General features: G+C 50.6%; 1 protein-coding gene across 3 annotated transcripts in view; it reads right to left on the reverse strand.

Annotated features, from left to right (window-relative positions):
• Nucleotides 1-1544: 1544 nt before the first annotated feature.
• Nucleotides 1545-27648, reverse strand: part of Myh14 (myosin heavy chain 14) — a 73852-nt gene continuing 47748 nt past the window's right edge. For all 3 annotated transcript variants that reach the window (XM_046466227.2, XM_046466226.2, XM_046466225.2), the window contains 13 exons: nt 26652-26756; nt 26416-26568; nt 25296-25544; nt 20624-20836; nt 18066-18278; nt 16483-16644; nt 14808-14936; nt 14177-14265; nt 13968-14091; nt 9996-10204; nt 4606-4714; nt 2864-3036; nt 1545-2386 (listed from right to left, as the gene is read on the reverse strand). In XM_046466227.2, coding sequence (XP_046322183.1) covers nt 2230-2386; nt 2864-3036; nt 4606-4714; nt 9996-10204; nt 13968-14091; nt 14177-14265; nt 14808-14936; nt 16483-16644; nt 18066-18278; nt 20624-20836; nt 25296-25544; nt 26416-26568; nt 26652-26756 — 2085 coding nt within the window. In that variant the 3' untranslated portion in view covers nt 1545-2229. The remainder of the gene's footprint in view (nt 2387-2863; nt 3037-4605; nt 4715-9995; nt 10205-13967; nt 14092-14176; nt 14266-14807; nt 14937-16482; nt 16645-18065; nt 18279-20623; nt 20837-25295; nt 25545-26415; nt 26569-26651; nt 26757-27648) is intronic.

A 27648-nucleotide genomic window follows, 5' to 3' on the forward strand; every position in this document is an offset into this window, starting at 1 on the left:
TTAAACAACCCCCAGTTTCCCTGACCCTCACAGAAGCCGGACAGGGCGGGGAAAGGGGTGAGGGTCTTTTCCAAAGGGTACTGACCTCTTCCCAAAGTCTCCCCAAGCTCGCCAATCCACCAAAAGTACCCAGCTTTTTAGTTCAGCTTTTAAAAAATAACCACAATCATTTTAAATGTCTACAAAACGTAACTTTCGTCCCCTCCCTCCCCATCTCCCAAGTCAACAGTGTGGGATTCGGGGAGGGAGAGCGAGCTAAACGGACTAGTTCACAGTCCAGCTCCCTACTTTCCCCCGGCCGCCAGGGTGCCTGCAACTACACGCATGCGCTGCATGACGCGCCCCCCACACGCATGTCACGCCCCTCCAGCGCTCCGGGAACGCACGGAAACGGGGCAGGGGGCGGGGCGATTGGGGAGGAATGAATGGCTGGGGGTTTTCCAGAGCTCAGCGGCTCCCCCTCCCCAACACACACACAGCAATAAGTTTCTCTCACTCAACTGTGGGCGGGGCGGGCCTGGCCTGTCGCTGAGGGGGGGGAGGGAGTGGCAAAGGGGCGCTCTCAGGGATGGGGGCGGGGGTCTGGAGTCAAGTGTGGGGAGGGGAGGTCTGCAAATCGTCCAATTCTGGTGCTAACGGCGGGTCTTCTCAGCCCACCCGCAGGGCAGGGAGGGAGGGGTCGGCAAGGCCCCTCCCCCAAGCCTCCCCCACGCCCACCCAGGGTGCATGAACCGCCCAATGCAGAAGCTGCCGCATGTCACACCCTCCCCAAAGAAAAACTGTCATGCCCCCTTCCCACCCACTCTCTCACTCCCCATCGAAATAAAAACTTCCTTTTCATTTAAGTTGCTTCCTATTTGTTGAGAAGTTCTCCTGATTGGGGTTGGGAGCACGCAGAGGAACTGGGACTTCAGGAGTGGGTTGGTATTAAAATGGCAAGGGTGTGACTTTGGTGGGTCACACATCCCCTTGATTGCGGACTCTCGCCCTATTTGGGCAAGAGCCTTCTTCAGTTTCTTTGGTGATAAACAAGCGGATCAGCACTCGCGAGAGGGGCCTAGTCCGCCCAGGAGCTGCAGACCTGAGCACCCACCATGAGCTCAGGGCTGAGGGCCCCACCCTCTGCATTATGCCTAGGTTGGAATCCTGACTCAACTTCTAACCAGCTGTGTCCTTGGGCAAGCAACTCAGTCTAGCTGAGCTTGTTTTTCATCATGCTAAAAGGGCGGGAGGGGCGTGGTTTATCAATAAGCAAGTATTTGCTGTCTACTAAGTGCCAGGAGCTGTTCCAGGTACTGGAAAGCAGTGACATGCCTCTCTCTAAAGGATTGCCAGGGGTAGAGACAAACATCATGTGCTTGGCACAGATCTCCCAGCTCAATCATTTTTTAAAGATTTATTTTTATTTTTTTTAGTTGTAGTTGGACACAATGCCTTTATTTCACTTATTTATCTTTATGTGGTGCAGAGGATCGAACCCAGGGTCTCCACGTGTGAGGCGAGTGCTCTACCCCTGAGCCACAATCCCAGCCCCAAATGATCAGTCGTTTTAAAAATTTTTATTTATTGCAAAGACTTGAGAGTTGGTCTGGCACAGCCCACCCCTGGCACTCACTGGAGGCTTGGAGTGAGGAATAAGGCCTCAGAGAGCCTGGGCTTCCTCAACTATATAATAAGCTGTGATTAAAACCAGCAGAGCCCCTCCTTCCAACCCAGGGGAACTGAAGAAGCCCCCACACCCCATCAGAGGTTCCCTGGAGGGACACACAGTCACAGCTAAGAGTCCAATCAGGGATTGGAGTTTATTTCTGCCGGGGCTGGGAAGCTGGAACAGTAAGGGAGGCGCTACCAGACCCCTCTGGGAACTCCAACCTGTGACTACAGAAGACCAATTAGAAAGAAGGACAGAGTGGGCAGGAGAGGATAAGAGGGGCTCCTTGTCCTGTCTTTGCAAGGGGCTCAGGATCCTTAACAATTGAAGAAAGGATGGGGAGCTGAGGGGACCATAGCTTCCCCTCAAGCAATAGAGCCCCAGTGGTTGCCGTCTAGCCAGTCTCTCTCCTTTTTGCTTGGGGGACCACCAGTTGACAGGATGTCTCAGGGAGGGGAGGTGGTTGATAAATGCCAAAAAGTGTCAAAGGGCAACATCATTTCCAAAGTGCGAGAAGCCAAAGGGTGGGGTGCATGGGACAAGTGCCTGCTGCCCTTAGTGCACCTTGGCAAGGTGGGTCACTGGGGCTGGGCTGGTGGAGGGCCCTCAGGTTCAGGGGGCGGTGGTCCAGAGCCGGGCTCCGCCTCCTGGGCTTCCTCCTCGTCAGAAGCCACGCCCTCCTCCAGGCGGAAGACCTGCCGCACCGTTCGGGTGGTGAAGGTGAGCGGGCCCCTTCTGTGGAAAGAAGAGAAAACCAACACAAAGATGAAAAGAGAGGGGCAGAAAGAAGAGAGATGGGGAAATATGGAGAGAGATAGGGAAAGAAAAAGAAATGGGGAGAGAGGGGCAGGAGACCGAAAGGAGAGAGAAGGATGAAGAGATGGGGGACTGAGAAATGGGGGATGGCAAAATGAGGGGCAGAGAAATATGGGGGGACAAGAGGAGGTGAAGACAGAGGGAGATGGGGGACAGAGGAAGATGAAGTGGAAAATGGACAGAAAAATAGAGGTACAAAGGAGGAAAGAGAGGGCACAGAAATGAGCCAGAGCAATGGGGGTGGGAAGAAAAGGGAATAACTGAGGACCTGGCTCCTCCATCCCAGCCCTGTTCCCAAGCTCCCGCTCCCCGCATCCCTGTTCTCTTCTCACGCAGGCAAGGACCCAGCCTCTCTATCCCTAGAACACATCAGGCATATGTTTAGGACGGCCTTACCTGAGCCGGTTCCTCAGCGTTGTCACCTCTCGATTCATGGACTCAGCTGACTCTGTGACATCCTCCAGTTCCCGCTGAAGCCTCCGGCGACCAGCTTGAGCCCTGGATGCCTCCTCCTCAGCCTCTTCCAGCTGCCGCTTCAGCTGCTTCACCCGAAGGTTCCCTTTCTCCAGCTTGGCAGAGTAGGGGGCCCAGGATTTATCTCTGAGTCTCACTCTCCTTTCCCACAGCCATCTAATTCCCAGCTCCTTCTCACCTGCTCCCTGACTCCTTCTGTCCCATCCCCTGCTCTCTGTTCACTCTTGTCATGCCAGTCTCCAGTGGGCCTCCAGTGGATCCTCTGTAAGCCAATCTGCATATGGCCTCAGAGGGCTCTTCCTACACCCAGATCTGACCCTGTCCCCTGTTCACAACTTTCCATGGCTCCCCAGTACTGCTGGCATAAGGTCCCAGCATTTCAGGTGGGCAGGCTCTCATTCCTGACTATTTCTCTGCTCTTCATATGCCCACTAACCAGAAAGACTTCATCAAGATCCTCTCAGACCCTCTCATCTCTTTCTCCAGGGAGGGAACACACATAGTCCATTTCTTATCCCTCAACACCTCACCCCTTTTTTTCTCTCTAGCATGCTTGTTTGTTTTTTGCTTTTAAGTCACCAAGCTTATTTCCACTCTTCAAGGACTTTGCACCTACTCCTTCTTACTAGCTCTTCCTTATCCTATGCATCTCAATTCAAATTTCACCTCCTTAGAGAGGTCTTCTTGATAAAATGGATTCCCTATTCCTCTGACTTCCTCTTTCTTCATTCCCTTTTTTTCTTTATATCTCTTGCCACAATCTGCAATTACCTTTGCCCATTTATATATTTACTGCATCCTTCTCTGTGCTGACAATGTGAACTCCATGAAGGACCGAACCGTCTGTCTCATTAACATCCATATCTCTTAATGCCTAGCCCAGTGCTTGCCATGTAGCAGGTGCTCAATAATTGTGGAATGAATAGCAAATAAAGCATAGCTGAGCTTTTAAGGGCACAGGGACTAAGTCTAGCCAGATAGACCTGGAGTCTGCTCCAGGTTCAATCACCTATGAACTCTGTGATTTGGGTGCAAATTATATCTCTTTTTAACATTTTGGTTTCTTTACCGTGAAATAGGGCTAGTGAGAAAATGCTAGTTATTTTTTAAAGCAATTACTTATGACACAATAACTGCTCAATAAATAACAGCACAGATTCTGGGTCAGTGTCAGAAACCCAATCCCATCTCCTACTAGCTAAATAATTTTGAGCAAGTCACTTTATATTTATGTGCAGTTTCTTCACTTGAATAGGGGAAGTAACAGTACCTATCTTATAGGGTTCTGATAAGAATGAATGTACTACATGTTATGTCTTTAGCACAGTGCCTGGCACATAAAAAGCACTTAATCTATTGTTACTTAATTATTGGTCTAGCTTCTTTTTAGGGCTTAATTTCTTTCCTCATCCTGATTGCCTCAGCTTCCTACCTGGGCCCTTTTCAGACACCAGAATTTTTGTGAAAAGCCAAATCACTAGTTAAAACCCTCTGTTGGTGCTCCAAACCCCAGGTTGGCATCTGACTAGAACTCAGTACAGTCCAGCATCTGCATGTTGTTTCCTTGTGTGGCAGAGGAGCTCACTGCCTCTTGAGATGGTCTATGCTGTTTTTAAGTCAGCAGTCCCACTGCCCACTCTTCCCTAATGACATCAACTGCTTACCTGGTCCCGGAGCTGGTCCGCCACCCTGCGCTCCTCCTCCACCTGCATAACCACTTCCTTCAGCCGCTTCTCAGCTCTGCGCACCAGCTTGCCCGAGAGGATGCGCTCTCTAAAGGGAGATGCAGAGGAGGCTCAGGGGGACTCCCCTGGGACTGCCAACAGTCTAGTGGCTGCTACCCTGTTCTTGGACTGGCCTCTTCCCTCTTTCTCACCCCTAGCAGGCTTCCATGGTCTATTCAGCCAGACCCTGGCAACTTGGCTCCTGTCTCCAAGGGCATCTACATTCTTTTTTTTTTTTAACAATATCCTTATTTTATTTTTATGTGGTGCTGAGGATCTAACCCAGTGCCTCATGCGGTGGTAGGTGAGCACTCTACTGCTGAGCCACAACCCCAGCCCCTACATTCTTGACTTCTACTTTGATACCATTTTTGTTCCTAAAAATGTCTCCTGTGATACTGTGATTTATAATAAACATATATATTTGGTCTTCACCTGGCTTCCTGGCTCTCAGCTGTTAAACCCCTTGGAATCTCTGAAGTGAAGTGTCCTTTTGTATGCTAATGAGATGACTGATGGCCAGGGTGTCCTGGAGGGCATGCGATTAGAGGGTCAAGACTTTCAACTCCTCACTCACACCCTAGAGAGGGGAAAGGGGCTGGAAGTTAAGCCAATTACCAATGGCCAATGATTTAACCAATCACACCAGGTGTGGGGGGCCATTGCGCTAAGTGACCAGCATTTTCCTTCCTGTGATTGGTAGAGGCTTTGTTGGTCACTTTCGTAGTGATCTGGCCACATTCATAGTGACCCTAGATGGCTGCCCCGATCCTCGAAGTAGCAGAATATGTCTTCATGTATACGCATGCCTTCCTACAGCCCCATGGATCGAGCTATACTCACCTCTTCCTTTGTGATATTACCCCCTTAGCCCTGTTTGGCATAGAATGTTCCATGGAAATGCCCTTTGTGTGTCCCCTTCTCTTGCTCTACCCTTGGGTGTAGCCTTCTAGATGTCAGTCGACCTGCTGACAGCAGACATCAGGAAGCTAGATTCAGCCCCCTGAAACCTGACCCCTTGCCTCATCTGAATGGCTTCTCCTCAAGAAAAGGGGTCAGCGCTCTCTCTCTCTCTCTCGCTCTCGCTCTCACTCTCGCTCTCTCTCCCCCCCCAGACCCTTAAGGTCAGAGGAGCCATCACAGGACCCAAAAGAAAAAGGTATCTCTGTCTCTTGTGTGGTTATTTCATGCAGCCCAGTTCCCCTGGAGTGACCCTGAGTGTTTTAGTCATGAGTAACGCAGCACCCAGGTAATAAAACCTTATAGAAACCCTTTCAGTTGGGGTTTGAGGAGCTTCCAGGTTGCTGGCCACATGAGGATGGTGCACCCACAGAAAACATGGGGGTTCTGTACCTTCACACATGCCTTGCCCTATGCACCTCTCTGTGTCTGTTCCTGAACTGTATAAATGGGTAAATATAAGTAAAGCATTTCTCTTGAGATCTGTTGTAAGAACCTTTAATTTCCAGCCAAGTCAGACAGAAAGTGAGGGTAAGCTGGGGCTTCCTGCTTAATTGGCATCTGAAGAGCAGGACAGTCTTTGGGACTGGGCCTTATGCTGCAGGGTTTGTGCTAACTTGGATTAGGTGGGAACTGAATCATAGGACACACAGAGAACTAGAGGACTGGAGAATGAAGCCAGGCGTAATGGGACATGCCTGTAATCCCAGTTACTCTGGGGGCTGAGGCAGGAGGATCCTGAGTTCCAGGCCAGGCTCAGCAACATAGTGAGACTTTGTCTCAAAACAGCAAGGGGCAGCAATATCAACAAGAAACAAGCACAGGAGAACTGAGTGTGGGGGAGAAACCACTGCACATTTGGAGCCAGAAGTGTTTTGTGCAGAGTGGAGTATAGAGAAAAGCAGTTTTTTTTCCTTCCAGTCACTCCTGAGGATCCAATCCATGTTTTCACAGTTTCCAGTCTCCACTAGGTCCCTCACATTCTCCAGCTTTCCCCCCTGATCCTCTTCTCTTAAGTCCTCCATCTCAGGACCGACTGACTCACTGACCACCCAGTGTGAAAGTGACATAAACACTGGAGTCACTTGTGTCACAACTCTAACAAAAGCAAGTCCAGGAAGCTCTCATGCACAGATGCCCAGATGACCACAAGAGGACTCATCATGGGACATTCTTAGGCAGAGTGGTCTAAGGGCTTGTCCAGGACTTCTCAAAACTGCTTGCACAAGGCCACTCAAGGGGCAATGCCCTGTCAACCAATTAGCCAACACCAGCTCCTACAAAAATCCTGTGGCCTCTGGTACAGCTCGCATGGACTTCCTCTTTCCTGACCACCTCAGATGCTACAGCTTGCTCTTCCTGTAGCCCCACTGCTCCCTCCCACCCCCATCCCTCCACTCTGGAGAGCTGTCTCCAGTGAGTTTCTTTAGGGGTTGAAACCAGTTTCCGGGCCACATCACCACGCAGAATATTTGCCTTCTTCTTTACTTTGCCCCATTCATCTTTAGGCCACTGAGTACCTGGACCCTGTCCCAGCGATCCCCTGAACTCTGTCTTGTTCCCTCTTCTCTGAGCTCAAAGCCCTGTCCACTCAGGACTCAAGTCTCTCCTGCTCTACTTTCACTGTCTGGCATGGAATTTCCTGTCCTCCTTCTCAGCCTCCCTCTCTGGCTGTCCATAAGCGCCTTCTCTCTTTCTCATTCACACACTTCCCTGGACAAGTTCAGCTCTCCCACGTCAGCAGGTTGAAGTCTGCTAAGTCTGTTTTCAGAGCTGCAGCCTGGCCCAGCCCCCAGCTTGGGCCTCCACCAGACCACACGTCCCTCAGTTCCCTATAGAGCTCAGCGCCTTCTCCCAAGCCCATTCCACCTCTGGGTTCTTCATGATCCACCTGGAGCTGCAGGTGAGAGCCTGGGAGTCATCCTTACCTTCTCTATCTCCTAACTCCCCTCACATCCTTTTCCTCCCATCTCCTGAATTTCCCCCACCTACAGTCCCTGCTTGCCTGCTGTCTCCTGCAGGGCCTGTTACACCCCGGGTAAAGTCCACGTGATGGGCCCCTAGTGATGGGCAGTGCTCAACAGCTACAACTGGACCTTTTCATCCCTGGCTGAGAATCAGGCACAGAGCTGACGGGGGGAGTGGAATGGCACTGAGAAGTGGAAAGTGGGGCAAGGGAAGAGACCCCTTCAACTACAAATCGTCTGACCACTTGTAGCTCCCAGGGTGACTTTGAGCTGGTGGTTCACCTCCTCTCAATCTGCGTCCTCATCTTTATAATGGAGCAGAGAGCACAGGGGCTTGGGTCCCTGTACCCATGAGCCCCTGGAAGGCCTCCCTATGGGCCTTAAACTACAATTCCCATGAGTCCCTGGGTGCCTGGCAAGTCTGTGGACCTCCTCTGGTGAGCTTCCAGGGCTGAGTCCTTCCTCTTATCTGTGAGGCCTCTCACAGTGAATCCAGCAGCTTCCTTCCAGCTCCCAGTACTCCCCAGTCACCAGGCTTAACCCCCAATTATCTGCTCTTCCCCTCCCCCTTGCAGCCCACCAGTCCTCAGCTCCCCCCATCTTCCCCCCACAATCTCTTCTTTGTCCCCCTCTGTGCATCCTCATGACTCCAGTCCCAGCTCAGGCCTCATCTTCTACCTGGGCTCTTGGCCCCTCATTCAACCTCCTTCTAGGCCTCCCAGCTCCAGCCTCTCTATTCTAGTCCTTCTCAGCTCTATATGTGAGCTGGTCCTGCTCCTCCTCTGGCTAATGGCACCCTCATGACTTCCCTGTGCTCCAGAAGAGAGCTCCCTGGCCTGACATTCAAGGCTCTGTGCAGTTCAAGCCTTGTCTCCATTTCATCTCCTTGATCCCTTTCTTGCATCTCAGATTCCCAAAACCAATGATCCTCTTCCACGTGCCCTGGTGCCCTCCATACCTTTCCCTCTCACACCTACTCCCAGACCTGAGCCTATCTCAAGTGGGGAATCCCAGCCAACCATGTCTTTGTGGGGAGATGTTTAGCTTCACCATTTCCTCAGTGCCATACGCATGGGAGGGTATGCAGTATACTGTTACTACAGCTTCCTGACTGAACCAATGAGTGAACAAGAGAGTGAGTGAATGAAAAGGGAACCTACTATACTTTTTCCTATGTGACAGCACTCACCCCTCTAGACAATGGTAGATGCTGAGTTGTAAGTCAGACATCCTAGATTTATAGCTTATTTCTGTTTCAGTCTTCTTATATTAAAATAGGGATAATAATGGTCTTCTCACAAGGGTTACATGATGTCACACATGTCCATACAGGTAGTCACATACCTACTATATAGTGAGTCCTCAGTAAATGAGAACTATTAGTATTGTTGTTGTCAAATAGTATCGAGCAGTAGGAAGATCTATTTGTATTAAGTTTAGTAATAAATGTTTTGTTGTCCTATTAGCATAGAGTTTTCACCTGGGAATGTCATGGGACTGCTCTTTTGTTTTTAAATATTTGTTTTTTAGTTTTAGGTAGACACAATATTTTTATTTTTATGTGGTGCTGAGGCTCGAACCTAGTGCCTCATGCATGCTAAGTGAGCACTCACCACTGAGCCACAACCCAGCCCGGGACTGTTCTTAGTTATTCCAAAACCTGAAGACGGAAAATCTTTCAGCCATATATTGCATCTGTTTCCTTACTCTGAATGTGGATATGTGTGGATATGTAGATATGTGCTTGGTGAAAGCACAGCAATTTTGTAATCATGAGGGAAGGACTACACAGATGCTCACCCAGAGCTCTCCCTCTTTTGACTGACTCCAACTCTTATCATGTGAGAAAAAGAAATTCCTTTTGTGGTAGACTTATAGAAACAATGACCCTAATTCTTACCCCTTCCTGTACCCACACCCTTGGCAATAATGACCAGAGCTGCATTTGTCAAGTGGTGATCTGTTTTCCCATGCCCTTGAACTTGAGCTGGCCCATGACTTGCTTTGGTTAATAGACTATGGTAGAAGTGATGCAGCACAGCCTCCAAATGTAGGCCTTCAGAAAACTTAAAACACTTTCCTTTACTCTTGGGACCTTGACTCACCCTGGGCGAGCCTGCTGAAGGATTAGAGGCCATATGGAGCAGAGAGGCAAGTGCTTATTATTAACTGAACCCAGTCAAGACCAGCAAAAACCATCTACTTGACCCTTAGCTGAGCAAAGATGCAAAAGTGAGGCTCACTCAGTCAAGCTCAAGAGAACCAGCCAGCCCCCAAACTCACAAACACTAAGTTTTTAGGGTGGTTTGTTATGCATTTATAGCTAACTGCTACATTCTTGTATAAATTGTACTCTCCATAGGAAGCAGTTACTTGCAGCCCAAAGCATCCTCTCCCACCTACCTGCTTTCCTGCTCCAGTTGCTCTTCTGCCTGGGCTAACTTAGACTCAAGGGCTGCAATCACCATCTTCTGGCGGGCCCGGGCCCCAGCATCTTCCTCACCCAGGCGTCCTCGTAGCTCCTGGATCTGCCGCTCTAGCTGTTGCCGCCCACTCTCAGCCTTGGCTGAGAAACTGCGCTCTGCAGACAGCTCTGTGGTCAGAGTTTCCACCTGCAGAGGTGGGTAAGGGCAGGACATGGTGATGGAGCCTCAGAAGCAAACAGGTGACCAATCAAGAATTAAGAGGACTGATGAGTTTTATATTACAGAGCCTGCACACATTCTAAATACTCACAAACGCTAACTTGTACTTTTAGCCATTGCTGTATCACCCAACAGCACTGCCAACCCTGGGTTTTAACCTTTTGGGTAGTTTTTTTTGCTGTTTTAATAAGTCCATGAGACCACCACAAACTTGCTGAAATGCTATGAATTCTACCTCTGACTATGACTGAGTCTGTTCCAGGGGTTTATCACTTTTGTTTGCAGCAGGATCATCTGGGGAAGTTTGTGAGGAACATGCAAGTTCCAGGGTGCCACCTTCAAGAGATTCTGCCTCAGTGGGTCTGGATTTGTAATGAGCAACCCAGCAGGTCTGACAGGAGAGACCCGCAGGACGTGAGGACCGTGTCCTCGGAAAAGAGCAGCTACTCCATCGTGGCTGTGTCGACACACTCCTGTAGTCCTGCTGACGTATTCAGCAGGTGCTCTGAGCCAGGCCTCGTGCTGGGCAAGGGAAGCAGGTCAGGCCGGCTGATTCGTGCTCATTTCATCTCCCACTCACCTGAACACATCCACCCAGGGATTCGCATAGTTTCCTCTATTTCTTCAATTTTTTTATTGCAAAATAAAAGTGTGATATATTGTCAACACTCTCCCAGTGAAGAAACAAAACCTTACCATTCCAGGTAAAGGTGTTAGGATGTTAGTATTAACAACCTTGCCTGCCAAATAGCTCATCATCCCGACTCTCAGGGCTGTCTCTTTCTTGCACCCTTTGCACGTGTAGAGCTGCACCCTGTCTGCACCCCTCTGCTCACACACGCACGCTCAGCATGGTTCTCTGTCCTCTCTGCTTCCTGCAAACTGGCAGTCGGTCCAGGGACTCAATTCTATTTGTGAGTTTTCAAGGTGATGAGCTGGCTCTCTGTCATCTGCCAAGGGTGTCTTTACAGGGTTGGATAATCTGCCCCTGCCAAAGCCACGTCTACTCAGAACTTCAGAATGTGACCTCATTTGGAAATAGGGCCTTTGCAGATGTAATTAGTTAATTCAGATGAGGTCATATTGGGGTAGGGCTGGCCCTAGATCCCACAGGCCTGGTGTCCTTGTAAGAAGGGAGGAGGCCCAGGCAGGCAGAGAGGACGCAGGGCAGAAGCCACGGGAGGACAGAGGCGAAGGCTGGAGTGGTGCCCTGCAGGCCCAGGGACACCAAGGGTGACTGGCAGTCACTGAAGCAGGGAGAGACAGGACCAACCAAGCCAGATGACACCTTGATGATTTTGGACTTCTGGCCTCCAGAAGTATAAGAATAAATTCTTGTTTTAAGCCACCAGGTTTGAGATAATTTGCTAACAGCAGTTCTAGGACACCAGTGTGGTGACTAGTATTTTTTTTTAAATGTCAGTAAGAAGGCACAGTGGCGTACACCTGTAATATCAGAAACTCAGGAGACTGAGGCAGGAAGATCACAAGTTTAAGGCTAGTGAGGCCCTGAGCAACTTAGTGAGACCCTGTACCAAAATAAAAAATTAAAATACCTGGGGATGTGACTCGGTGGTTACGTGCCCCTGGGTTCAACCCCCAGTATTAAAAAAAAAAAAAAAATCACTGTGAGCTAGACTTAAACACAGTTACATATTTGATGGGTTCAAATCAACTGCCATTATTATCCTTCTGAAGCTCACACTGCCCCATCTCGGGCCAGGGGAAGGCGCTGCACGTCAACTTCCAACTCCTTTCGACATCGCTGCACCGTCTTTATCCCTGAGGGGACGGGCAGGGGTTTAGGCTATCCTTGTTCACCTCCTTTCCTTCTTTCCTTTTCGTTGTGCTGGGTATGGAACCCGGGGCTTCATACATGTAAGGCAAGTGCCTTACCACTGAGCTACACTCCCACCTCAACTCTTGCTCCAAATATGGAATCAGCCATTTTTGAAGAATTCCTATTTTGAAGAATTCTCTGTCTCTTGTGGGAAATGGTTTTCCAGACCACAACCTGGGCATGGGGATGCCCACTGCTACTGGGTTGAAGGTTGCTTCCAACCCGTGGGGGTGGACCCTGAGAAAATGGATCACATAAATTACACTGTCAGCCCCTGTGGATATGACTGCATCCAAATCAGGGTCACTGGCCTGTTGTGTTGACTTTAACCCCTCCCTTATGCCTGCTAGATTCTTCCACATTAGCATCCTCATGTCCAGGGCATGGTGGGTGCCAGAATCAGCACATCCCATACTGTCATTTACGTTATCCCATGTGACATGCACAGTGATCCCAGAAAAACAATGCTTATAATATCACCACCAATATAATGAATGAAAATTGGTTTTAAAAGAGTTCTTGCATGTTTCCCCTTATTTTAAAGTCATACTCCACATAACTGCCGAGCATGTGGCCATCACTTTACTCACTCCAACCCTTTTAACCTTCGTTTAGTCTAGGACTAGGAGGAAATGGCACATTATTACTCTTCTGCTGATGTCTGTCCAGTGGCAATTCGCACCTTGTTCTCTTGGGCAGTGGCTTCAATCTGGCTGACATTGGAGCTACTTGGAAGGTTCGTTAAAACACTGCTATAGTTCGACTCTTAAATGTCCCCAGAAGGCTCAGGACCCCTAGCATGGTCCCCAGGTTAGTGCTGCTAGGAGTGGGTGGAACCTTTGAGAGGCGGAGCCTAGAGGGAGGTGTTCAGGCCATTGGGGGCACACCCTCTAGGGGAACTCCATGGAGAGGGTCCTGCTCTGCCACATGCTCCCCACCATCGCCATCCGGAATCCCTGACAGAGGCCGAGGAGCCACAGCTCTGCCTGTTCACAGACTAGAACCTCCACAACTGCAAGCTGCATAAATCTCTCTCTCTTTCTCAGATGGTGGGGCTCACCCCCAGCATGCCTCCCTCACTGGGGCAAGTGGGTCTCAGAACCTGCAGGCCTCGGAAGTGATTGCAATTTTATTGAGTGATGGGAGCAGCCACATCCTGGAACATGCCTGCCACCCCGACCCTGGGAGCCCCACAAGGGCTGGGTCTGACTCCTTCCTGTGCCCCCAGCTGTGCAGGGACATGGTGCATGAGACAACTCAAGATGTGGTTTTAAACATGAATGACGTAAGTAGACACAGGTCACTGTGGAAATCTCATCGCTCCGTTGTCCTCCCAAGACCTCCCCGCTTCCCAGAAGGCATCCTAGGGGTCTCCTGCATGGGCTCGTCTGTCTTCTCCACCACGCCAGGACGTGTTCAAGGGCAGGGACCTAGACTGATCCATCTGCTGGTCCCCAGCACCAGCCAGAATAGGACCTGGGCTTCCAGAAGCCTCAGAAAATATTTATGAATTAAAAACACGTGCTTTTCCTCTCTGCTGACCACCTACTAACGCTTTAAAACTCCAGACAAACACCTCTCCTGCCAAAGGCCTTCTTGTGACTCCTGCGGAGAGAGTCAACTCTCTTTCTCTTTCCTCCCACGCCTGGCTGACCAGAATACTCCTATTATCATGCTTGTCACCCTATAAAGTGACAGTGTGTTACCTCCAGAAACTCCATAGGCCTCATCTAATTCGTATTTGTACCCAGACCTGGAGATGCTGCAGTAATACAAGTGAATGAATGCACCGAGCCTCCCCGCCAGTACAAACTCCTACTCAGCCTTCAAAACCCAACTCAGATACTCCCCTTTCCACTAGCAGGGGACGGGACGGCGGGGCACGCGCACCTGCAGGAGGAGCTTGCGGAAGCGGTCATTGAGCAGCTCTGCGCTGCTCTGCTCCTCCTCCAGCTCCTCTTCCATCCGCCCCAGGCGCCCCTCCAGCTGGCGCTTCTCCTCCAGGATGGCTGCCCTGGAGAGAACGGGAAGGGGGAGGTGTGAGAGGGCAGGGTGGCCAGAGGAGGACGTCTCGTCCCATGTTCCCCGGGGCCACGCACTTGCTAAGGTTGCCGTTGGCTACTTCGTCTGCCATCTCATCCCGATCCTGCTGGGCCTGCCGCCTGGCGCGGTCCGACGCGGCCAGTTCCTGTGATGACAGGGGCGGACGGTCAGTGGGGTGAGGGGAATTATCTGGACACTGATTGCACCCGCTCCTGGTCCTCACACCTCAAGTCTCTTGGTCTTTCTTCCACTGATCAGGAAGACACTGTCCCCAAGCAACTCAGGAGTGAACGTCAGTGTACAGGCAGGTTCCTCTTAGGTCCGTCTCCTGCACTGACCCGTGCCCACCTCTGGATGCCCTAGCCCTCTGCTGCTAAGCTCGCTGTCTCTTCCAGGTGCCAAGCAGGCACCCGGCCAGACCCGCAGTACTCTTTGCCCCCTCCCTCCTGCCCCTGACTACGTTGTCCCTCTTCTGTGTCCCCTGGAACCGACTCAGGCTTCGTCTTCTCTCTCCAACCTCCCTGCCTCCGGTTTCACCCCGACATCCCCGTACTCAGAATTTTCCCTAGGTTCCCTAGAGCCCCCAGGACAAAATCCTGCCTCTGGCAGTCAGTTATCAGGCCCGCCCACCTCCCCCGCCTCACCTCCAAGGGCCAGTGGTCACCCCTGCCGACCTCCCAGCCTCACCTCCTGCAGCCGCAGCACCTCCGCTTCCAGCCCCTTGAGGCGCTTCTCACTCTCCCGGTTCTGGACAAAGATCTCCTCCCGGGAGCTGCGTGACTCCTCCACTTCCCGCCAAAGCTCCTTCATCTGGGCCTGGGCACAACGGAGTGGGTGGCAGGCTCAGCCTGGCTGTGCCTCCCAGGAAGCCCCAACCCTCGTACCAGCCTGGCAGAGGGGGCTTGGTTCCCATCGATCTCAGAGTCCTAAGGACCCGGGCTTCTGCCCACAAGTCGCTTGCTGTGTGACCTTGGGCCATCTCTGCCCACTCTCTGGGCCTCAGATGCTTCCTCTTAAAACACGTCTTAAAATTAAAGTTTAAAATGAGTGTGACGGCTGGACAATGAGGATGGCAACACTGACCGCTTACCTGGGGCCAGGCCCTGCACCTACACATGCTGACAACTCAGTGCCACGACCCCAGTCCACAGAGAGAGAAACCGAGGCACAGAGTTAACATGCAGGGCAGTCGGTGGCAGACCCAGCATTCCCACCCAGCCCTCTCAGGTTTCCATGTTAAGCCAGGCTGCTCCCTGGGCACTTCTGGGAATGTGTTAACACACAAACACAAAGGATTTCTGCTCAGTGCTTCAAATAAAGAAAAATTTAAAACCACCCAAATGTCCACCACCATTAAAAAAATAAAAGACAGGGGCTGGGGATGTGGCTCAAGTGGTAGCGCGCTCGCCTGGCATGCGTGCGGCCCGGGTTCGATCCTCAGCACCACATACAAAGATGTTGTGTCCGCCAAAAACTAAAAAATAAATATTAAAAAATAATAATAATAAAAATAAAAGACACACTACACCTTTACAGTGGGTCCTGGCACAGCTGTTAATAATGATCATATATAATATAGCATATATATATTATATTCCCCTTATAATCAACGTAAAAATCATAATGGTAAAATCATATTTTTGGGGTACTGTCTCTTTTTTTGGGTACTGTTTTTAAAATCCAGTATGTAACTCATGTTTCAGACCCCACGTGTCAGATGTCTAATAGCTACCTGGGGCTAGGGGGCAGATCTATACTTTTTTGTTGAACAAAAACCAAGTATAATTCATAGGTAGATTTTTAAAACCTGCAGGCTATTTCCATATCGAAAAATAAAGTGATGAAACTGGAGTTAAAGAACATGCAAAGTTGGGCCGGGTTGTGGCTCAGTGGTAGAGCGCGCTTGTGGTGCACGCGGGAGGCACTAGGTTCGATCCGGCACCACATAAAAATAAAACAAAATAGGGGCTGGGGGAGCTGGGGTTGTGGCTCAGTGGTAGAGGGCTCGCCTTGCACATGCCAGGCCCTGGGTTCGATTCTCAGCACTACATAAAAATAAATAAATAAAATAAAGGTACTGTGTCCAACTACAACTAAAAAATAAATGTTAAAAAATAAAGGTATTGTGTCCACCTACAACATATATATATATATATATATATATATATATATATATACACACACATATATATACACGTACATATATATATGTGTATATATAAAAAATATGTGTGTGTGCGTGTGTGTGTGTGTGTGCGTGTGCGTGCGTAAAAGAAAACAGAACATGGAAAGCACAGAAGAGGCCCGCGAGCTCCCTGGCGGCGGGCTGCTCTGTGCGCCTGCGCAGCCGGAGCGCGCTCACCTGCATCTTGCGGAGCTGCTTCACCGCCTCCTCCTTGCCTTGCCCGGCGGCCGTCGTCTGCGCCTTCAGCTCCTCCAGCTCGGCCTCCAGTTTCTTGCGGGCGGCCACCGCCAGAGCCCGCTGCTTGCGCTCCTCATCGCGCTCCACCTCCGCATCCCTCAGCTGCGGGAGCGGGCGGCAGGGTGGTCAGAGGACAGGACGCCCAGGCTCCCCCGAGGCGGGGCAGCACCATCCACCTCAAGCCCAGATCCTCCTGCCTCGCCTCTCCCCTCCCTCTCCTCTCCTCTCCCTCTTCTTCCCCATGGTCCTGGCTCTGGCCTAGTCCTCCCTTTACACAAGAGCCTCTTTCCTGGTTTCCCATCTCTCCCCTCCAGCCCATTCCCACAGTTCCAGAAGGTTCTTTGTACACACTGGGCTAATCCTGCTCACAATCCTCCCGTGCTTCCCAGGGCCGCCAGGGAGAAGTCTTGGACGTGCACCTCCATGGGGCAAAGGGTCTTATAGGGAACTGACACCCACAGAGCCCTTGCCTTTGGTTACCTGCTACTGTTCCCTCCCCTTCCACCTGCTAGCACCCCCACCCCAAGTCTGCTGCCCACCTGGTCCTAGAGGGATCTTTCTGACACTTAGGGCTGCCACTGCCCCTTCCATGCCCAGTACTCATGGCCACAGAGGGCAGAGCAGGGGAAATCCCGGGTGAACGAAACTGGGGTCTGGGGGTCCGGTGGAGTGAGGGGCTAGGGAAAGGTGCTGATACCCGCCTGAACTCACTCCAGTCAGATCCAGACAACACTGGAGCCAGGAAATAATGAAAGGGGAGGGCTCAGGCCTGCCTGAGATAATCACTTTCTCACAGATTTCCTAAAACTCTCTCAAGAAATTCCTTTCTGGTCCACGTGTCCCCATGCTTTGCAGCACAAGCCTTGCACATATGTACGGAATTTCTGTAATAAAGCTTATCTTTATGTTCTTTTCCATGGTAGCAATTCATACATGCTCCAGACAGACAGCTGCCCAGCCAGGGCACCTCCACCCATGCCTGATGCCAACACCTGCCTCAGTCTCCAAGATCAGTGCACCCTGAATCTAAGCAGCCTGTGCACGCATCTCCCTTTTCGGGTCTCCCCTTGCCCCCACCTCCTTGGAGAAGCTCACAGTTCTATGGCCCGTGTATTCCCACTGCAATGCTGTTATCCCTAATGGTGAACTTGGTTCTTTATATGATTTTTCCCTGGGTGTTACTGAGGTCCACAGCTGGAAGGGGCAGCTGGGTGGATGGAGGAATAGCTGGATGCCAGGATGGCTGGGTAGTTGTCTGCTGGTGGGTGGTGGAGGTGGTAGTGTAGATGAGGGCGGTGGATGGGTGATAGCTTGGTGCATGATTGGGTCCGTCCATAGATAAACACAGGGGTTCAATGGGCTGGGGGATAGGAAGGTGGTTTGGGGACAAAAAGATGGTTGGCCAGCAAGAGGGATGCTGGTGGACACGCTGACTGGCAGACGGGCGGATGGGACCCCCTTGGTGCCTGTGTGCAACAGGGTGCACCCAGCTGTTCTGATGCCCTCAGCCCCTGCCCCCGTACCTGCTTGGCCAGCTGCCTCCGCCTCTCCTCGCCAGCCTCGTCCCGGCCCTGCAGGTCCCGCTCGTGTTGTGTCTTGAGAGCCTGAACAGTCACCTCCAGGCGCAGCTTGGCATCCTCGGCCGCCGTCAGCTCGTCCTCCAGCTCTGTGACTTGTGTGCGTAGGTCACTGGCGGCCTGTTCTGCCACCCTGCGGGCGCGTTCCAGCTCATGCACCTGGGGGGAGGTCGAGTGAGCACGGGGTACCAGGGCACTGAGGGTGGGGGAGGTGGGGATCCTGGGCAGACTTGGGGAAGCTGAAGGAGGACGAGGAGGCAGCAGGCAGCTGTGCCCCTCCGGTTCTTCACCCACCCATTCATCCTTTACCGTCTCATTCTAAATTATCTTAACACGTTTTATGAATAGCCTGTGCCTGATACAGGTTGAACATTCCTAATCTGGAAATCCAAACTCCAAAATTATTTTTTTATTAGTGTTAGGGATCGAAAAACCTAAAATTTAATAGTGCAAACATCACAGATGGAAAATTCCACACCTGACTTCATTTGACATCCTGCAGTCAACAGAAGGTGCACTAAAAATATTGTAAAAATTCACCTTAGGCTAATGTATAAGGTGTATATGAAGCATAAATGACTTTTGTGCTTCAACCTGGTCTCTACCCCAAAGTAATTTATTGCATAAAAGGAAATATTCCAAAATCCAAAACACACCAAATTCTGAAGCACTCCGTCCCAAGTATTTCAGATAGGTGTTATTCAACCTGTATTCTATCATATGAAGCCTTGAGAGTCCAGTTCAAATGTTTGTTAGGTCAGCTGACCCCCTTATGCCGGGTTATTTCCTACAGTTTTCTAATTTGGGATTTAGGCTCACTTCACGGGGGCTTCATCTTCAAGAATGCTATGTGAAAACAGGTTGCAGTCAAGAAGCTCCAGAGCCATCAGGCTCCCTGGGTACCACAGATTCACATCTACCTCTATTCTTGTCTGCACTTGGGTATTCTCATCGTTCAGAGAGGTGCAAGTTAAAACCCCAAGTAGTGGATGAATCCTGAGGCACCCACCCCTGGAGCTTCACCTTCACTGTCACCTTCTAGAGAAGCCACCCTTGATCTACAGGTCTTCCCTGTGACCCATGCTCCTAGCACTGAGTCCTTCTCCAGTTTAGCCCTTGTCAAGGTTGTGCTTTAACATTCACTTATGTGCCCGACTCTGAGCCCACAGGCAGGGACTGTTTCTGTGGATCACTGCTGGCCAAGTGGTCCTCATTAAGATTCTGGTCAGTGGTAGTAGCTACTTTCAGCCCTTGGAAGGGGCCCACTGAGCCTTCTCTGATTTGGCACCTGTCAAATTAATTTTGTCTACTCAAAAAGGATCAAACTTTCTCCCCTCAACATCCCATTTTCTGCAAAAGCCTTTGGATCACTATAAATAATTTTTGGGCAGTTTTCCTAAAGGACAGACCTTCATGGCTCTAAAACCAGCAGGGACTCAGCTCTGGTATTCTGGGGCTGCAGGCCAGGTGCTTGTCTGGGGGCAGGGCTCTCCTCAGTCCTGGCTAAAAGCCCCAGCAGACCAGCCAGTCTGTGAGGAAGACAAAACTCCTATCTGGGCACCCCCAAGAGCACACGGTTGGGTATGAAGGAAATAAGGGTGTCCGGAGGGTGTGCGCCCAGAGACTCAACTAAACACAGATTCTGACAGTGCCCCCATCACCAGCGAGGGTGGACTGTGTCCTGGGGCCTGTGCCGCTCTGCAAGAGTCCTTATTGGATGGATGGAGCGGAGCGTTCCTCAGGCCTCCTTGAGCCTTCAGGGGACTGAGACAGAAGTGGTGTGACAAGGGCCTAGGACAGACCTGCAGCACCCCCTACAGGCCATGAGGGATGTAGCATCAGACAACAGAATTTTCATGCACAGGTTATTCATAAAACACTTTCTAGGATGATTCTGCACACCTGAGACTCAGGTGCTTGGTAGCATTGAATTGGTAGCATGAACTGGGAGGGGCACATCTGCTCGCTGCCTCGGGTCCCTCCCTTCTATGGAGGGAAGAGGGAAGCCTGGTGGGGGAGCCTGCATGTGCTGGGGTGGGAGGAGGCAAAGTGGAAGTTGCCACGTTGCACGTGTGTGCGCATGCATGTGCGTGGTGTGTGCAGGAATGTCCGGGTGGTTCTTAGGCTGTGTGCTAGTAAGTTCTCTCTGTTCACACCTCTGTATTGAGTAGTTTTCCCCACTCTGAGCACATGCCTGAATGTGTATTTCATGGAGATTCTCTGCACATTCCATGTCCGCTAAAGTCAGAATGTGTGCTTGGTGAGTGGCTCTCGTGTTCTAGGTGTGAATACGTGTGTCTGGTGGAAAGCTCCCCTTCACCCTCCCTGCACATGTGCATGGATGCCTGTGCTTGGGTGAGCTGCACTCCCCTTGCTGCTTGTGCAGGAGCAATGACTTCCACGGCGGGTTCTTTTCGCGTGTGTGCAAGGGCATATGTGTGTGCGCATGCGTGTTTCCCCTCATACAGGCGCCCGCGCCTCTCGGGGGTGCTGGCCCTGCTCACGCTCTTGCCGACGTCGTCCTTGCTGCTCAGTAGAGCCTCCAGCTCTGCCCGCAGCGCCCGGTTCTGGCGCTCCAGCTCCTCGCGTGCCTCCTGCTCCTCTTCCAGCGCCCGGGTCAGAGACAGGGCCCGAGCCTCGCGCTCCCGGCCCTCGGCCTCAACGCGCTCACGCTCCTCCACGGCCCGCAGCACCGCTGCCTTCTCCTCAGCCAGGAGCTTCCAGGACAAGGGAAAGGGAGTGGGGGAAACAGATTAGCCGAAAGCAGTGTCCAGGGTTAGGGAAGAGAGACAGAAAGACTGACAGACAAGAGGGAGGTAGCAGGATTGCAACCATGCCCCAAACCAGCTCGACCCTCAAATGGACCAAACCAATCTTTAGGAAATAGTGTTTCTTTCTTTGGGGTGGTGTAGGAGAAGTATATGTGTTTTTATGACCTTTTCTGTTTTCTAAAAGTTACAGTAATTGGCAAACAATGAAACTTCAAGGTATTCAAAGAAGGAAGAGAACAGGATGCACAGTTAAGACAAAAAAATCAGTCCATACAAACAGACTTGCAGATGAATTTCCTACTGGAATTATCACTCAAGGATTTTCGCTATGATAAGTAAATTTTAGAACAAGATGGACTTAATGGAGGAATAGAAAGGCTATTTCAGGAGGGATTTGAAACTGTGAGATAGAACCCCATTGAAATGACAGACCTGAAGATATAATGTATGAAATAAAACAAGTCACTACATGAAAATAAGAGCATATGGACACATCAGAAGATTCAGCAAAAGACGACAGGCCAATAGAAGTTACCCAAATAGATTTTAAAAAGAAAAAAAGTTGCAAAAATTAACAGAGCTTTAATAACCTTTAAGAGAGCATCCAACAATCAAACATGCATGTATTTGGAGTCACAGAAGGAGGGTAAAGGAAAAGGTACCTGTCTTTATTCAGAGAAAACATGATAAAAATCTAGTGAAATCTATGTACAAACCTACTAGCAATAATAAGTGCATTAGCTACGTTGCAGAATATTACACAAATATGCAAAAATCAATTGCACAATTGCACAGTAGCAATCAGAAGTAAACAAAATAACTCCATTTAAGATAGCATCAAAACTATGAAAAACTTAGAAATAAATCTGACAAAAGATGGGAAAGATATACAGTTAAAAATCACAAAACATTTCCAAGATTAAGAAAAGCTAAATGAATGATCATAGATACCCAGTTATTTGGACCCAAAATTTAATAGAATTAAGAAGTGCATCCTCCCGGTTGGGGTTGTGGCTCAGCAGTAGAGCGCTCACCTAGCACGTGTGAGGTTCGATCCTCAGCATCACGTAAAAATAAATAAATAAATAAAAACAAAGGCATTGTGTACAAGTAAAAGAAATAAATATTTTAAAAAAAGAAGAAGTGGTGCATCCTCCACAAATTGACCTATAGATTCAATAGTCCCAAACCAGGAGGTGCTTTTGTTGTTGTTGTTGTTTTGGAAACTGAAATATTAATTCTAAAACACACATGGAAATGAAGAAAAAAGAAAAAAGAATTTAATATGTACACAAACTAAGTAGAGAAAAAAATTGTGTTGGAACACTTGGGACTTGGGTATCTTTGTGTCTGTGTGTGTGTCTGTGTGCTACCAGGGATTGAACCCAGAGGTGCTTAACCACTGAGCCACATCTCAAGACCCCACCCCCCTTTTTAAATATTTTATTTAGAGACAGGATCTCGCTAAGTTGCCTTCTTTGAACTCGCGATCCTTCTGCCACAGCCTCCCAAGCCACCGGGATTATAGGCATGCGACGCTGCACCCAGCTCCAGTTTATTTTATTTTTAAGTTTTATTTTCAGACAGGCTTAAGTTGCTGAGGTTGATCTCAAACCGGCCTCGGTGTCCCAATCTGCTGGAATTACAAGTGAGCACCACTACACCCAGCAAACACTTGGATATCTATATTCAGAAAAATTAATTTGGGAAAAAATCATTTGGAGCCACAATACTGCCATATAAAAATTAACTCATAGTGGATCAGAGTTCAATGTAAACCTAAGCCTGGAGAACTTCTAGAAATGAGGAGAAAACCTTTCCAACCTCAAGTTAGGCAAAGATCTCATACATGCAATACCAAAACCATTGATAAGTAGGATTTCATCAAAATGAAAAACTTCTGCTCTCAAAGAGACTCTTTCAGGAGAATCAAAAGACAAGCTGCAGACTGGCCCAAAATATTTACAAAGCATATATCTGACAAAGAACTTGTACTCAGAATATATACAAAACTCTCAAAATTAAATAATAAGAAAACCACAACCCAATCAAAAGACAAAGGATGAAGGAACAGACACTTCAGCAAAGAAGATACGTGGATGTCACAAAAGTCAGGAAAAGATACCTAACATCATCGGCTGTTAGGGAAATGTGAATTAAAGCCACTACACATCTATTAGAAAGACTAAGGTTCCCTCTGAATAGCCCCAAATTGGAAACAATCCAAACATTGTTCATCACTAGGTTAACAGAAACACAAATGTGGTTTACCTATACAGGAATAATACTCAGCGATAAAAAGGAATAAATTATTGATACATGCAAACATATGGATAAACTTTAAATGACTATTATGAGTCAAAGATGCCAATCCAAAAATAATTAAATGAAAAGAATTTATAGAAAATTCTAGAAGTTGCAAAAAGAATTTATCAGAGCCTGGATAACCTTTGGAACAGTGCTAAGCAATCAAAACCACACATATGTGGAGTCCAAGAAGAAGAAGAGTGGACCAGAAAAATATGTGAAGAAATAATGGCAGAAAACATCCATGTAACAACAACAGAAAGCCCTTAGCTATAGGAAGCTCAGCAAGGCTGAAGCAGGACAAATACAGCCAAGACTGTGAGAACCAAAGATCAAGAGACAACTTCTAAATCAGCTAGGAAAACATCACCTTCACTGCAGGGAAATGATGATTTGAATGACAGCTGACTTCTCACCTGAAACAACGGAGGGCAGAGGTGACAGACAGAAGGGCATCTTCAAAGTGCTGAGAGAATAAAAGTGCTCACTTAGGATTCTATATCCAGGGAAAAGATCTTTCGGATATGAGGGACATAATGACACGGCCACTCTGCATTTTCTAGACTAACAGAAAGGTTGGGCATTTGCCCAAAGCTACACAGCAAGAAAGGGCTAAGCTGGGTTTTCTCTTTGTTTGTTCTGGGCACCAAGGATTGAACCCACTGAGCCACATCCCCAGCCCTTTTCATCTTTTGGGACAGGGTCTTGCTAAGTTGCTTAGGGCCTTGCTTAGTTGCTGAGGCTGGCTTTGAACTTGAGATCCTCCTGCCTCAGCCTCCCAAGCCACTGAGATTACAGGCATGTGCCACCGTGGCCTGGCTAAGCTGGGTTTGAATCTCAGGATCACCTGATCTTAAATCTATGGCAGTCTGTGATTTTTATTTCATGCTCCGGTAGCTAGAATTATTTTATTTATTTATTTATTTTTGGATACTGGGGTTTGAATCCGGGAGTGTTCTACCACTGAGGCATGTCCCCAGACCTTTTTATTTTTTATTTTGAGACAAGGTCTCACTAAGGTGCCTAGGCTGTTTTCAAACCCACAATCCTCCTGCCTCAGTTTCCCAAGTTGCTAGGATTACAGATGTGCACTGGCAGGTGGTCAAATTCTTAATATCATTCCCATTTTCTAGACGGATGCCGTGGTTTGGATCCAAAATGCCCCTCACAGGCCCATGTGTCAAAAGCTTGGTCCCAGCTTGTGGTGCTACTGGGAAGAGGTTGTGGAACCTTTAAGAGGCGGGGTCTAGTGGGAGGTCTTAGGTCACTGGGGGAACAGTGGGACTCAGCCCTTTCTTTTTTCTTTTCCCTGCTCATGAGGTGAGCATCTTCCTCCACTATGTGCTCCCTGCCATCATGTGCAGCCTCACCACAGACCCGAAAGCCTGTGGAGGCTCATTAGGCCAACTGACCATGGGTGAAACCCCCAAAACCATGAATGAAAAGCACCCTTTTCTCCCTGCAAGTTGATTATCTCAGCAGTAACAGAAATCTAACTAACCCTCTAACAACCTGAACTCTGGAGCTTTCCGTGTAACTTTTATTTCTCCCTCCGGCTGCCAAATGCTCAGTATGATGCCCACCTTCTAGGTTGGTAAACTGAGGCTGAGAGGGGGAAAGCAACTTGCTTGAGGCACTCAGGGAATCTGCAGGACAAGTGAGACGTGTTCTTCCATTGAATCTTTTTTTAAAATATTTTTTTTAGTTGTCGATGCTGAGAATATTTTTATATGCGGTGCTGAGAATCGAACCCAGTGCCTCCCACATGCCAGGCAAGTGCTCTGCCACTGAGCCACACCCCAGCCCCCGTTGACTCCTCATGGCACCCTCTGGGGTACTGAAAGGGTGCTCCTGTATTTCAGTACCCAAACCAGGACGCCCCTGAGAATGTCAGGAAGCACCGCTAATAATGATGCTGGGACCGGAGGCGAAACCAGGACAGACGGGGTGTCCCACTTTATGGAGGCTCAGGGGAAGAGGCGCCAGCCTCCAGTCCAGTCACGGAGCTGTGCGTCACCTAGCCCCGACCCCTCCCAGGAGCCACGGGGAGCACAGACGAGCTTGCAGATTACCTAGCCAGGTAAACCGAGGCCCTCACCTGATCGAACTTGCGCTGCTTCTTCTCCAGGGTGCTCACGAGCTGCCGCTGTTGCTCCAGGTCCACGGTGACATCGTCCAGCTCCTGCTGCAGCCGGCGGCGGCCCCGCTCCAGCCTTTCCACAGCCTCTGTCTTTTCTGCCAGGCGCTGGGCCAGGGCCTCTGCCTCTCGGGCTGCCCGGCGCCGAGCCTCCTCCCCTGCCTCCAGTGCCCCGGCCTCTTCCTCCTGGCGCCGCCGCCAATCTGCAAGCTGGGGAGAGGAGAGGGAGGGAGGGAGGGTCGGCGGCTGTCGTGGCTGTGAGCAGCCAAGGACCTTGTGAGGCCCCATTTCCCAGATGAGGAGACTGAGGCGTGAGGAAGGAAAGGAGTCATTCCACTGGGCTCCTCTGCCTCAGGATCGGGTTGAGGTTCTGAGTACTATGAGCCCCAGCTCTTTCAGGGTACCCAAATGACCTCTGGCAGGACCCAGGGAGAATCAGATCTGGCTTTGGTCTTGGGGAGCCCCTAGTCTGAAGGGGACGACTGAGTCAGATTGACGGGGGCTAAGGTAGAAGGTATAGGCTTCACGGGATCCCACAGGAGGATTTCAGGATCCATTTTGAATATTTGGAAGAGACTTCCTGGTAGAGGGGCACTTGAGATGGGTGTTGAAGTGTATGTAGGAGTTTGACAACTGAAGGATATTTGGCAGCGTAAGTCATCACTCAATCATTTAACAGGCCTTTCTCGAGGCCTGGACTGCTTGTTGGGCTGTGCTGGGGACCCAGATCTAACTCTGGAGTTCCCCTTTGAAGTGGCTGAAAATCTGGTGAGTAGTCAAGAGAGTCCCAGCCTCCGGGGCCCAGCTGAGGGGCTTGGTCCAGGGGTACTGGGAGCAGAGCAGGGCCGGCCAGTCTGTGCAGGAAGAGACCCCGGGCATGGGGAATGAGCTGGAAGGGCAGACTGGAGGCCAGGAGGGCCTGGAGGGGACAGGATGACCGGGGCTGGGGCTTGGTGGACACGGAGCTGGCCAAGGGCGAGTGAGGGGGAGTCGGCAGGTGGGTGGCGGGCTGTCCCTTAGCTGGGGACCCCAGGCAGAGGGGGGGCGCCGTGCCTCCCTGTGGGGTGCTGGAGTCACCCACCTGGGCCTGGGCCGTCTGCAGCTCCCGGCCTGTGCGCTCCCTGGCCGCGGCCTCCTCCTCCAGCTGCTCCCGCAGCCCGGCCACCTCGGCCTCCACGGCCCGCACGCGGGACCCCAGGGCCAGCTTCGCCCTGGTCTCCTCCTGCAGCAGCTCCTGTGGGTGGAGAGATGACGGAAGTGAGGCGTGGCCGGCACAAGGGCGGTGGGGAGGGTGCCGCGGGGCGGAAGGGCCGTCACCTGGGTGTCGTGCAGCTGGGCTTCCGTGCTGCTCAGCTCCTTGCCCAGGCGGATGGCTTTGGACTCGGCCTCGCCCAGGGCTCCCGACACGTTCTCCAGCTCAGCCTGTGGAGAAGAGGGCGGTGAAGCCTCCTGGCGACTTCACCCACACGTCCGAGGGCGCCTCGGAACAGCAGCTCCGAGGGTTCAAGACCAAGTGCGGGGGCAGCAATTCCGCTCCCAGGAGGTGCCCACGGGGCGAGAGGCTCCCGGCAGCCTGGACCCAAATGCCCTCGGACAATGAACGGGACAGCTGCGCAGGAGATCCGGGCCACCTGGGCCACCTGGACCACCCGGGCCACCGGTGTCAGCCAGCAAGAAAGCAACGGAGTCCTAGGATGTGCCGTGGAACAGGCCACGTGGCTCGCGGCTCAGCTTTGGAAGAGCCACAGAGACAGGGTCGTAGCTGCACGTGCAGGACTCAGAGGACCACAGATGGCAGTGAGGACCACGGGTGGCAGCAAGTACCTTAGGGTTCCTTCTGGGGCTAATGACAATGTGTAGAGGTAGATGGTGGCGATGGCTGAGCAGCTCTGAGGACTGGAGAGTGCCCCTGGGCAGGGACTGGTTCCAGACACCACTCACATCCAACTCCGGGATGCTCAAGTCCCGTTTATGCAATGGGGCCAGTGTTTTCGGAGAACCAACCCACGACCTTTATTTTTAAAGCTGGGAGTGAACCCAGGGGTCTTAACCACCGAGCCACATCCCCAGCCCTTTTTACTTCAAGATAGGACCTCCTAAATTGCAGAGGCCGGCCTCGAACTTGCAATCCGCCTGCCTCTGTCTCCCGAGCTGCCGGGATGACAGGCGAGGGACACCACACCCAGCTACTGATCACACCACTTAAATCAGGAATTAAAACTGCACGGTACTGGTGGTTTCCCTGGAGGAGCTGGGGCTACAAGTCATCTTCGTTTTGCTTGTCTGTGTTCTCAGTAATGAACAGGTATAGACT

Source organism: Marmota monax, unplaced genomic scaffold, assembly GCF_021218885.2.
Source record: "Marmota monax isolate L192 unplaced genomic scaffold, Marmota_monax_Labrador192_F-V1.1 WCK01_AAM20220418_F8-fsc00160, whole genome shotgun sequence".
Classification (NCBI taxonomy): domain Eukaryota; kingdom Metazoa; phylum Chordata; class Mammalia; order Rodentia; family Sciuridae; genus Marmota; species Marmota monax.